The following is a 13,510-nucleotide window of genomic DNA, read 5'->3' as shown; positions in this document are numbered from 1 at the left end:
TTCCATTGGATTAAGAACGTTCATGCCTGGTGCTCCTGCTCTCCCCAACCCTCCCATTCAGCATAATGCAGCTGCTATCTACCCATCTGCTCCTCCTCAGGCTGGTCCTCCTGGACCATGGCTGTCTCATCAGCACATCGGTGGCTTTGCTAGACCATCTTTTTCACCTTATGGTGCTTCTGTTCCTGGGCCTTATCCAATGCCGATACGTAGCACGCCCCCACAATCTGTTTCATATTCTGATATCCAACCTCCTGGAGTTTCACCTGCAGTATCTGCAATGGGGGCTCCTGCAGCCTCCTTTTCTGCTGGTAACCAGTCATCCCATGGTTCTGGACAGTCAGAGTTACCCCCTGGAATCGGTAAAACCAGAATTCCACTTTCAAATTTCTTTGCAGCTGTACCTATTCTATTGTGCCTTAACTGCAGAGGTTTTCTATGGATAACTTGGAACACTGTGAATGCAGAAACTAATAATGAAACTCCTAGCAATGAAAAACTGGATGCCTGGACAGCCCACAGGACAGAGTCTGGAATTGTGTACTATTATAACGCATTGACAAGGGAGTCTACATATGAGAAACCTTCTGGTTTTAAAGGAGAGGTACTGCAAGCATGGGATTATCATAAAAAAATAATGGTGCAGTTATTTTGTTTGTTTCTCTTTAATATGCATAATGTCTTGTACTTGCTCATAGGATATTTTGGTTCCGATATTCTTTATCCTATCTCCCAAACATGTGCTTTGTCTTATGCTCTTTAGCCTCTTATTTTTGACCTGCTATGGTAGGTGGTCGTAGGAAGAATCTGAAGACCTTAATGGTTTTGTTTGTTTGGGTGCGTGTGTTGGGGGCGTAAAAACTTTCAAGTGAAAGTCACAAGTATCCTGTGCTTTTTTTTTCTTTCAATGCATCTAGAATGCAGATAGGTGATTCATGGTGAATTTTGATATTGTTCTACCAACTTGCTGCTGAGAGCAAATGCTTAAAATCAGAAATAACTACCTTTCATGCTTAAAGATTGTTGAACACATCAGTTATTTTATTTCATTTGTAATATTTGATTGATCTCGCTCTGCATTTGTTGTTGCAATTTTTTTTTGTCGTACCTTGTAATCTTCCAACATTTTCTTAGTGGTTGTCCTAATTTTGTATTTATTGTTATAATGCAGTCGGATAGAGCAACTTCCCAGCCAACTCCTGTTTCATGGTGAGTTATCTGCAAAGATTGTTGGGATACTTTTTAATAGATTGACTTGTCTTCTGCTAATACTCCTGGAAGTGACAGTTATGAATATTGGGTCCTATGATGTATAAGTGTGTGAAAGAACATATCTATCATCAACATAACAAAGTAAATCAGTGAACCAAAGATAATTGACTTGTATTGCACACTCAGCTTATATGGTGTTCTAAAATTGAATCACTGAAGTAATCTTCATCTAGTTCTATAAATGACCTCTAGATTTCTCGAGTTCCCAATTAGATGTTGGTAGTAGTGATGTCTTTCTCTGTCAAAACTACTTGTTATTGTCAAACAGCACGGGAGCTTGGAGCTTGTTGTTTGCGATTTTCCTGGTGAAACTCATTTCTTTCCTAACTTTACAGTTTATTTGTGAAGTTATGCTGATTTTTTTTTCGTTTTTCCAACCAGGGAGAAATTATCGGGTACTGATTGGACACTTGTCACCACTAATGATGGGAAAAAATATTATTACAACACCATACAAAAGGTCTGGAGCTTCTCACTGCATTTGGTTTGTTGCATCTCATAGACTGTTTTGGCGATTTGGAACTTATTTTCTTGACCTTTATTTTCTGTTTTGACTGTGATTTTAGTTAGAAAAGATTTTCTTATATTGGTTTAGGGTAAATGACCCATATAAATTGCATAAACATAGGTTACCATTGTACTAGAAATACATATACCTAAAAGCTAAAACTAATCTTGTAAGACTGTCCACATTTACAGTTAAAATTGTAATCTCTAAGTCTCAACCATTTTGGAAATGGTCTTTTTACAGTTCAGGTGTTCATTGAAACTGTAAACTAGAATTCAAAGTAGCCATTTGTGTTTTTTTTTAGTTTGGAAAGTTAAAACAGTGAGAGTTGTTCACTGTTATTGATGAATGGCGCAAATGAATTGTCAGTTGAAGCTGTTTGCACTTTGCACTGGATAAGAAAGTGAAAGAGAACAAAAAGAACTTGTTGGAATTTGAAAATTAGAATCCTAACTATTGGTTAAAGGAGTTGGAGTTCTGACCGATCTTTCTCATTGCCGGTCTGGTTTCAGTTCCACGTCAAGTGGTGAACTGTTGGACACCTCCTAGTAACATCACTTGAGATGTACTCCCTCCGTCCCATACTAGATTTTACACTTTCCTTTTTAATTTGTCTCACAAATGATGTCACATTTTCTTTTTTCTGGAAAAAGTTCTCTTTCATTTTAATATAAATATATTATTTTCTCTCACTCAAGTGTGCCATCTATTATGGGACGGAGGGAGTATATATTTGGACTCAGTTGATGTCCATGCAGCTGATCCTCTGTAAAGTGTCGGATAGCTGTATTAATACTGCGGCATGCTCTCTAGTTTTTTGGCAATATTTCCTTTATCTGAATTTCATATCTTGTTTCTATCTTGTGAACTGGTGGCTTGAGCAGTAGTCTGATAATTTTAACGGTTTCTGACTTAGGTAAGTAGCTGGCAAATACCTAGTGAGATAACTGAGTTGAGAAAGAAGCATGATGCTGATGCTTTGCAAGTTTCTTCAGTGTCAGTGACCAATACTAATATTATAACTGAAAAAGGATCTGATCTTGTTAGCTTAAGCACACCTGCTGCTAACACAGGCGGTCGTGATGCCATAGCAGTTAGATCTTCAGGTGCATCTGCCTCATCTTCTGCACTGGATCTCATAAAAAAGAAGTTGCAAGATTCTGGAATTCCCGATTCTAGTTCCTCCCCATCTGTGTCTGGTTCAGTTTCAGTAGAACTTAATGGCTCAAAACCAATGGAGGCTACTATGAAAAATATCCAAAATGATAATAAGGATAAGAACGGGGATGGTGACATATCCAATTCTTCTTCCGATTCCGAGGATGAAGATGGAGGCCCCACCATGGAGGACTGTCTCCTCCAGTTCAAGGTACTTTTTTTTAATGCTTATAACCAAACTCTCTTCTCATTTCATTTGTGGTAATAAAATACCTTAAAACTTGTAGTTGAGATATACTCCAAACTTTTTGCTGTCCTGACTCTTGACTCCTTCTGAAGTTCTATATACGAATGATTTGATGAAGCATTTCTGTGTATGCTCTCTAAGTCTGTATCATATCGTTCTGCTCATTTCATATCTACTCGTGCTTTGAACTTTCTAGGAGATGCTTAAGGAAAGGGGAGTGGCACCATTCTCAAAATGGGAGAAAGAACTTCCAAAAATAGTTTTTGATCCACGCTTTAAGGTTTGTTGATTCTCTTTACCAATAAAGAAATTTGTCTTGGATTTTGGGTAACCTAAGATCTGAAGTTTCTTTTAATAGTTGTTTAATCTCAGTCAGCTGGTTATATACCTTTCTTCTAATTCAATGGAACCTTTTGTCTCCGTGAGAAAGTGTTTGCAATACATTGTATTTCACGAGGTTAATCTGCTGCAGGCCATTCCAGACCAAAGTGCACGAAGAGCTCTCTTTGAGCACTATGTTCGAACTCGTGCTGAAGAGGAACGAAAGGAAAAACGAGCGGCTCAGAAGGCTGCTTTGGAAGGTTTCAAGCAGTTACTGGAAGAAGCAAAGGAGGTTTGGTGCAATTGTCTCCTGTTAAAGTATTCTCTGTTACTTAAATTTGAATTCTGGATTGGCATCTGGGAGTTAAAGGACTAAGAACAGTTTTATCACATCCAGGGCATTGATCAGAATACTGATTATCAAACATTTAAGAGGAGATGGGGTGATGATCCTCGATTTCTGGCCTTGGACAGGAAAGAGAGGGAACATTTGTTAAATGAAAGGTACGATTGTCACTTCACTAATATTCAAAGTTTATAGTTTGGAAACCGTCTTGCTGCTGATTTCCACTATCTGTTAGTGGACCTTGTTATAATAGTCCCATGTCTTATGAGCTGTCAGCTACAATTTGTTATTGATGAAAGAGAATCAGCCAACATGATTAATAAGCTTTAAAAGATACTCCATAAGATTAAAATCAGTCATTAACTACCCTACTGCTATCTGTGTTTTGGTGGTAAAGTGTGTATGCCTTAGTTTGTCTTGGGTGTCAATTTGGTTTGAGTTGATCCCTTCGTAAAGGCACTATTTCCTCTCATTTCACAATGCTGGATGAGTATGCTATGTAGATTGCAAAAAAATTGATGTACTGCACAAGTGTAAGTGTAAGTTGGCGAAAGAAATTGAACCTCACCTTCTTAGTCCACTGGTTTTCATGAAAGGCATTTTATCTAGATATCTTGTATTAGTAATGAACTATGATGAGGATATTACAGATTTAAAAAATTTTAAATCACATAATAATCATAAATATGAAAGAAAAGAATGAAATTCAAAAATCTGAAATTGAAACATCATATCTTATTATAAATTCGATGTGTGGCATGATCGTGATTTTTTTTATAACAATGTTTTTAATTTGTAAGATGTAACTATACTAATTCTGATATACTTTTGTGAAAATGTTATGAGACTTCCATATGTGATCTTGACTACTATCGCATAACTTAGTTTCTGCCTTGCTAGGGTGTTACTTCTGAAAAGGAGTGCTCAAGAAAAAGCTCAAGCACAGCGTGCTGTAACTACATCTAATTTCAAGTCGCTGCTTAAGGATAGAGAAGACATTACATCTACTTCCAGGTGGTCAAAGGTGGGTTTATGCTGAAAAGTGATGTTATTTTTAGTTCCTAGTGCAGACTGGTTTTGCCAACCCAGCTTAGCGACTCAGAGATACTCATAGTATTTCATTTGCTCTTGTAAGAGTTCTATCTTTTCATATCAGTGTTTTTGGGTGAATATTGAATTATTTCTTCCTCCTTCCATAATACACACTAAAGATAAACCCTTGCGTAAGTTTTGCTCTGGAATCATATAGCTGCAGTCATGCCAATGTAATGAGCATGAAAAGAGTGATTTATGTGTTGATGCGAAAGAATTTTAGTAGGTTGAGGGCCTTGGGGCTTCTTTATATTGTGCACAAATGTTTATGCAGAAGTTTTGAAACAGCGTTGTGTTAAGATGTGAATGTTTTCTCTGGTAGGTGAAGGATAGCTTAAGAAGTGATCCCAGATACAAGTCAGTCAAGCATGAAGACAGGGAGAAGTTATTCAATGAATACGTAGCAGAACTAAAGGCTGCTGTAGAAGAGACTGCTCAGAAGGCAAAGGCAAAACAAGATGAGGAGGTAAGACAAATGCTTGCTTCTGACCATACTCACTGCTGGTTCCAATGATCCAATCACATTCATTTTTGTTTCGTGAAAGATTTATATTAACTGATTCTTCTCACAGAGCAAATTATAAAAGGATTTAGCAAAGAGTTTACTATAATCTGTCCTCATGGAACTTAATGTGCATGTGCACCGCTTGTAGGATAAACTAAAGGAGAGAGAGAGAGCTTTGAGAAAACGAAAAGAAAGAGAAGAGCAAGAAGTTGAGAGAGTGAGGCAGAAAGCTCGCAGGAAGGAAGCTGTTGAATCATATCAAGCTCTATTGGTGGAAACAATAAAAGATCCTCAGGTAATTAATACTATCTGGTAGAAGTATCTTATTTTTAAGTACTTGGACTCTATTATTTTCGGAACTTGGAAGTATCTGCTGGTTGTTCTTTAGATTATCCTGTTACTTTCATAGATATTAATATAGCCACTAAGAGAAAAATGCAAAATTATCTAACGGTTTCTTCTCAATCACGGCATATGCTAAACAGGCAACTGACACACTTGGCTTGTTAGTCTACAGAATCAGCTAAAACTTGCAGAAAAAAAAAAAAATTTGCACACCGGTGAATTATTTGATCTACCGATCTTGCAAAAGATTTGGCCTTCAATCCTACAGCTTCATAGTTAGAAATGATCTGACTACCTCTTATGTGCAAACATAAGAGGTAACATTGAAACATCAACTGCGGTATTTGTAATTATTATCTGGGACACATATATGATGTCCTGTGCTCTTGATCCTATTCTAGTTTCCTTGAACTTGATCATTCCCAAATTTTTGTATTTGTATCTAGGCATCTTGGTCAGAATCAAAGCTGAAGTTGGAGAAGGATCCTCAAGGACGTGCTGCCCATCCACATCTCGATAAATCTGATTTAGAGAAACTTTTCCGTGAACACATTAAGTCCTTGCATGAGGTAATCCTGGCTTTCCTTTGATATAGCATTGTTCTCCTAAGTGCTTGTAAACTTACTGCATTTCTTCGCAATTATAGCGGTGTGCACAGGACTTCAGGGCTCTGTTGGTAGACGTCATAACTTCAGAAGGTGCATCTCAAGAAACAGAAGATGGTAAAACCATTTTAACATCTTGGTCGACAGCAAAACTACTCTTGAAGACTGATCCGAGATATAACAAAATGCCGAGGAAAGAAAGAGAAGCCTTGTGGCGACGACATGCTGATGAGATCCTGCGGAAGCAAAAGAAAGATCAAGATCAAGGAGACAAACCTGCTGATGGAAAAATTAAAACTAGCATGGATTCCGGGAAGCATCCGTGGAGAACCAATGACAGAAGATAGCCGCTTCTCACGCTCGCTCAACTTTTAGCGTGCAGCATCCCCCATCGTTCCATTTACATGTGACATTTTTTGTCAATTTAAACCTTGAAGTATATGTAGCTGACATAGTTTATGTGCTACAGCACCTTGTCGAAGTAAGGAGTATCTGGAAATGTGGTGTGGCAGTGTAAGAATTTCGAACTTAGAATTTTGTAATGTGAAATTTTTGGTTATCTATGCCTTTGGTGATTGGTGATGATGGAACTCAGGTCTGATTTCTTGCTCTGATGATCTTACTGATGAGTTGATGTGTAAAATACCATCGTTTTGATAGACTTTTATTGTCATGTTTTTTATTTGAATCTTTACTGTGGTATTATAATATGTCTCAATGCACTAATAAAGACTATTATTAGATGAGAGATGCATAAATATAAGTGTGGATCTGAAATTTGACATATTTAAAAATTTCAACTCGTAACTTTTTTATCTTTTACGCGTGCTATATAGTAAAATAATATTCACTCTGTTCTATTCTAAGTGACTTATTTTACTTTAAAGAATGTCCCAATTAAAGTTTCATATTTTATTATTTCTCAATTTCATTCATAATATAATATCGATTAAAATTTAGCTGAATATTAATATTCCACTTTAAGTGAGACGAAAGGTAGTAATTAATTTTCACATGCACCTAAAATTCATATTTCACAAACTAGGTTACACTATACTAAAAAAATCATAAATCATGATAATATTTACTATTCCACGATAGAATGAAAAAGTGAAAATCGAATTCTTTCAAACGGTTGGTGCTACGTGTTGCTCTACATATTTTGTATGGCCTGTACCGATACGCAGTCCGTGCAAGTGGTCCACCACACTCTCGTGCAATGGACGATCGGAACCCACGCCTCAAATCGGGCCCAATGCTGGCGGCAGTTCCCAGTACCCTTACATATTTCAATAAATATTCCTATTTAATGTTTTGAAGAAATACATTATAATAATTTCCTTTTCCCATATTTTCAATTATATTTGAAACTTTTGGCGCCAAATATTTCAGTAGCTTAATTTGATTGAAACTCCACAAAAACACAAAATTGAGAAAGAAACGTGAAGTAAGAATCGAGAGGTGGAAAATCAGAGATGAGTTTTAACAAGAATCCTCTTAGGCCATATGGGCAACGCTCCATCACCTCTACTCCTCTCTTCCGCGCTTCCAATCGGTACGCTTCTCAACTCTAAATTTCTATCCCTTCAATTTCTCAGGCATCTCAAAATTAATTTCAATTTTCATTATTGGATGAGATAAAAGGTCGAACGGTTGTGAGCAAAATGCGGGAATCAAAGCTCCGACACCAAAGGCTTCGCGCATCTCGCTCTCCGATTTCCTCAACAGGAAGCTGCACCGGAGTTCTGTGCTACCCACATCAATTGAGGTAGTTTATTCTATATTCTCCTTTCGAATTTATTAGCAAAATAGACTGATGTTTACTGATAAATGTTGACTAATTTTGGAAATGGAAGAAAGAAAAATGTGTATTAGCTTATTTCTAAATGGCAGAAAAAGAAGAATTTGTGAGGAAATCTAAGAGCTCTTTTAGGGCAACTTGTACCAAATTTATAGATTTATTAATTATTGAATATACTTTGCACTTCATACAATAATCAGATGGCTTGGTTTTAGTTTGCTTGGACAATCTAGTGAATTAAAAGCCAATGGTTTACTCGAATATCTGTTGTGGCAGGGGACAGAGATACCATCTTCATCTCCGTCAAGGGATGTAAAAGGAGAAAGAGAGAAAAGTGAAGGAAGAGAAGGAAAGGGGAAGTCTCCAATTAAGGGTGCGCTTGATATCAACATGTTAAAGAACATTAAGAGCGAGAGCAGTAGTGCGTTCAGAAATACTTGCTCAACCAATGGAATAGAGATCATCGACGTTGATGATATAGAGCCAACGAGAAAGAGAAAATGTCTGTTTGAAGGTTAGATTCTATACTAAGTAGAGTGCATCCATGAAGCTGTTACATATGTAGCTAATGATGGAATTGCTGAATTGAAGTTGTTTACATGTTGGCTTGCTAGAGTGTTCTTAATAAATTTGTGTATTAACAACTGCATTTTAAACTGTAAATATGTTACAGTTTGACCAGTTAGTTGGAGCTTCCTATTGCCCTTGGCCTCAACTCTCAAGCAGTTTTTGTAAATCACACATAGTACTCAATGTAGTCCATTGTTTCTTCCTTGTTAATTTGTTATTGAATCATACAAGGGTTATTTTCTTTCTTTGTTGCTCAGAGGCAACCCTCTTTATATACAATTCGTCATAAAATGTACGTTTTCCATGTATCGACAAATTGATTTAAAATTTTATTTTCTGTGTTAGATGAATGTAAGTTTGTGTATAAGCTGTCCTAGTCCATTTAGTTTAGAGCTTGTGTTGCAAGCTTCATAGTTATAATCACTCATGAAAACTTCATTTCAGTTCATAAATGAATTTGAGTTGTTGTTTCATTATGCTCATTTGTTTTACTGTACTACATAATATATATAGCTATTCTAGCAATCCTATTTTTGATTAGGAGTAGAACCAGTAAGTATCTCTGGCACAGTAATTTATGTTGTTTTGCATTTCAATAATTAGATCATGTTAATAAGCAAACTGGTCGAAAGCGGGTGGTAGTCCTTGGAGATGATTCAAAACCACGAAAAAGTTCACCAAGGAAGGTTTTCACCAGTGGGGAAAGCAAACCTTATTTTAATCACTGTGAGTTGCATTTCTGATCTAATATCAAACTTCACACAATAGTGTAACAGATGCACCAGTGAGATCAGTTATTACGTACACTTAAGATACAATTTTCACTTGAAACAGATGATAATGGGGGTGGTTGGTGGGACGAGAATATGGCAGGCGTTGACAACGAAGAAGTCGGCTGCAATGATGTTTGGGAAGGAGTAGGCTGCACCACACTCGGGGGCATTGAATGGAATTAGCAGCTGACGGTAAGACTCCTCGCTTTTGCACCTCGACTTTCTGTATGAGTAGTACTAGTTGTTGTATTAGTAGCAGTAGCAGTTATAGCATATTTTAGACATGTTTTGAGAAACTATGCTCTTAAACTGAGTTGCAGATTTTGTATGGAAATGGTTTACTCTGGTTTCTCTCAGGTATATATATGATCCTATTCTCTTTCTTACAAGAAAAGAAAATCCCCTCATTTTTAGAATAGCCATTGATATAAGTAAGAATTATATCTCTTGAAAGTTAAAATCAAGTTCTATACATAAGTGATGTAGACTACAGTTGAGATTTTTTAAGAGTTGAATCTATGAACGGAAAATGGAACATATCAACGTGTACTTATTTGAATTTATTTCAGGAGCTAAAATAATTTACACAAGAATGCCTAACCATAAACTTGCCAAAGCCCAATAAAGTTTCATGTGCTAACTATAGTTTATAAGCAGGGAAGGAAATTAGATGTGAGCCCCAAAACTCAAATGATGTGATTCTTGCTATCATCATTTCATAAACTAGTTTACCATGGCCCTAACCTTACATTATGGAGTACTAACTTTCAATTTTATTTTTATTTGTGTTTATAAGGTATTGAACTTGAGTCTTTGATTTACATATGTACAAAGTTCAGGTATCCAAATAAAAAGGATTCAAGTTTCTCTTATTTGGGTCAATATGATTGACTATTCTGTTAGAATGGACCAATCTTATTTAATACTACTATTTCCTCCATCCACAACTAATAATCATGTTTTCCTATTATAATCTTCTATTTTTGTTAAGTTGTCACCCCACATTTCGTCTAACACGTCTAACTTAATTACATCTTGTATATTATTAGGGTCCATCACTTTTTCTCTTTCTTCTACCTATTCATCTTCAACTAACAATATTTAGATGATTTTTCTCTTTCTCCTACTTTCTGTAGCTGACCCATCAAATAATATCTAGAAGTGTTGAAAATATTGAAAGTAGTTTGTCGGTTTCAATTCAATCATCTTTTTCAAGTTTCTGGTCTTGGAGAGCTAATTAGTTATATAGACAAATAGGCTTAGCTGCCAAAGTTTGACTGACTACACTTAATAAATGATATCACATTCATTTTCTTGTAGTCTAGATTTAAATTGTCGGATCTTTATGTGTAACTGTCTCATAACATTAACGTAAGTAGAGAAATAAAAGTTTCCTGAATTTGTGGTTATTAATTATTTGTGTATTTTCCTTGTTTTTTTTTGTATATGATTTGTTTTTATGCTTTTCTCTTACTATTAATGCACTTGATTGGTAAATGTTTTGACGTATTTTGTGACCGTTGTTTGAAACTTCTCATTTAGTGTTAATTAAAGTTGATGTGAGATCACCTATTTACTTATGTCGTACATTGCTTTTCTTCTACTGTGATTCTGGATATATAATATTTGATTTTGCCTATATATTGATTTCGTTGCACGAGCAATACATAGGTTTGGCTCTTGGGACAAATTAAGCCTTTGGGTTGCTCTAAGTCCCAAAATTATCCAGAGCTTCTATTTCAATTGAAGCTCTTTTCAACAATTCTAAAAGAAAAAATATTGTAAATTTTCGTCTATAATCTGATGTTACGGAGTAGTGTGTTAATGAATGTGATGGGCGTTGATAAAGTTGATAGGCATTTGATTTAGTACGCAAACACGTTTTATATTCTCGTAGAATATAAGCATAACGAATATATTGATAATTCAATCACAATAAATTAACGAGTAGGCTCGAATCTTGAATATGGGATTTTACTAGATTGTACTACCAACTTTCTAATTGTCTCATAAGTACACTGCTATCTAATGGGAAACGTATGCAATTGACAAAGTATTGGTTGACTTTTTATGTATATAAAAAAAAGCAGTATTATTAACGATATTAGTAAGTGGAGTATCACTTAGGTAATTAATGTAATTGTCAAGACCTGAAGTTTCAACAGCGTATTAGCCGAAGGAGAAATGTCTGCGTTTCATCGTCAAATCATTAGGTGAAAAACACAAACATACATTTTTTATTGATTGAATTTATTTTTTGGGACACTTTTGGCTCTATCGCTACACATTGTGCACTACTGACTACAGTGACTGATAATTGGCAGGTCGACTAAATGTGTGATCGACATGAATTAAAACTTCATTGATACTAGAAATTTATTGAGAGTTATTTGAATCTATTTTTGCAAGAAAATACAAAAAAATATTATTCACATAACTCTGGTATTTACATTGCAATTTATATACGGATATACACATCTATTCCACTTCAAATTTATACTACATAGTTATTTAATATAGCTCGCATATAATTTTTGCTGTGTATATATAGTTCAAAATGTAAAGCATTAACTAGAATTTAATTCAAGGTACACACGATATTTCAGTCCCACCTAATTTTAGAATATGGGCAGTTATTATTTGATAGTGATTGCTTGAAAAAAAATACTATATGCATACGATAAATTAAAATTTAAAATTGAAGCAAAGATATAAAGCTTATTTCGATATTTAGTTTTCTTATTTATCTATTTTTATTTTATTTGGTAGATACCGACATTGGATGAAAGTTGAATCAAGTGTGACAGGGCCATATCAACTTTGTATTTTGTTTCTATATTATTGTTTTATTAACTCATAAATCAATTCTCAAACAAGCAGTACATCCGAACCGTACACATTTTTGTGATTATAATTGACCTAATCATGGAACGTAAAATAATTGGATTGATGCGTCACAGCAATATTTTTTGAGCTGTACATGTTTTCTTTTTTAATAATTTATATAGTGTCATACCACGCATACACTATATTCTTTTATTTTAGTGATAAAGGGTAATCCAACTAAGTGTACGTATTTTTCAACAAAAAATTAATTAATTTTCTTGAAATTCTATAAAATAAATATTTAGTCTATAATGATAGGTCGATAACTCACAATTGTGAGATCATTCACGTGATCGATAAAATGTAATTTGCTAATAACGCATTTCATAAAATTTTGTACTAAATGATCATTTTGCGATTCACATGTATTTTTGTGTGTGTGCACACAACATGCGTATATGATTTTGTGGGCTAAATGCATGACAAGTTTATCAAGGTGCAATGAGATGCATCGACATCATTGACCAATAAATTTTCATGGCATTTTATTTGCAGTTCTTTTTTCATTATATTAAAATCATTTAAATTTTAAATACACAATTATATGAGTTGATATCATACAAAATTAAGTTACTTGATATTAAATATGTGGAGATAATTATATTCCAAAAACATGAAGAAAAGTAAAGAAAAGAAAAGTGATTATTAAAATAGCCTAGTCACTTTACTATTTTATAGCATTGTCGGTGAACCTTTAAAACTACCCTGCTACAAATATTCCTATTTCCATGGTCATATTACTTTACAATGTGAAAAGTATTATGACTACTAAGAAAATGCTGAAAACACCATTTAGAAAGATAACCTTTTGAAAATTGAGATAATAGAACAAGAAATTATCTACTCCTAGTGTCAATATATTGCTAACTTAAATATTTTCAGTGGAACAACTAATTCTAATGGTGGTGAGGTTGATTTGTTACAAAATTCTTTTCAATGTGAGTGGTCTTTGTTATGCTATAGTTTTTTTTCGTTATGAATGGTGTATTAATATTGACCAAGTTTAATGTATATTTTGATAAGTACTTCAATCTAATTAAGAATTTTTGGTATATATTTGAAATCGATCGATAACACCAAT

At 34.8% G+C, this 13,510-nt stretch overlaps 2 protein-coding genes across 3 annotated transcripts; both read left to right on the top strand.

Annotated features, from left to right (window-relative positions):
* The first annotated feature begins 8 nt into the window (after positions 1-8).
* LOC125196227 (pre-mRNA-processing protein 40C) lies at positions 9-6,981 on the top strand. Of its 2 annotated transcripts, XM_048094652.1 has the most exons (14): positions 221-362; positions 468-604; positions 1,172-1,209; positions 1,541-1,577; positions 1,654-1,732; positions 2,697-3,149; positions 3,382-3,465; positions 3,658-3,798; positions 3,904-4,010; positions 4,753-4,876; positions 5,267-5,410; positions 5,598-5,744; positions 6,241-6,363; positions 6,441-6,981. In XM_048094652.1, the coding sequence occupies exons 2-14, from the start codon at positions 576-578 to the stop codon at positions 6,744-6,746; spliced, it is 1,812 nt and encodes a 603-aa protein (XP_047950609.1). In that variant the 5' UTR covers positions 221-362; positions 468-575; the 3' UTR covers positions 6,747-6,981. The 2 variants fall into 2 exon arrangements, with proteins under 2 accessions (XP_047950608.1, XP_047950609.1); XM_048094651.1 differs by lacking the exon at positions 1,541-1,577 and having other exon boundaries at positions 9-362.
* An 859-nt stretch (positions 6,982-7,840) lies between these two features.
* Positions 7,841-9,892, top strand: LOC125191668. Its single transcript, XM_048089064.1, has 5 exons — positions 7,841-7,954; positions 8,044-8,167; positions 8,477-8,714; positions 9,374-9,496; positions 9,605-9,892. Exons 1-5 carry the CDS (start codon positions 7,875-7,877, stop codon positions 9,724-9,726), a joined length of 687 nt encoding a protein of 228 aa, XP_047945021.1. The 5' UTR covers positions 7,841-7,874; the 3' UTR covers positions 9,727-9,892.
* Positions 9,893-13,510: the final 3,618 nt, after the last annotated feature.

Source organism: Salvia hispanica, chromosome 6 (genome assembly GCF_023119035.1).
Source record: "Salvia hispanica cultivar TCC Black 2014 chromosome 6, UniMelb_Shisp_WGS_1.0, whole genome shotgun sequence".
In the NCBI taxonomy this organism is placed as follows: Eukaryota; Viridiplantae; Streptophyta; class Magnoliopsida; order Lamiales; family Lamiaceae; genus Salvia; species Salvia hispanica.
This window is presented reverse-complemented; position numbering and strand designations above follow the sequence as displayed.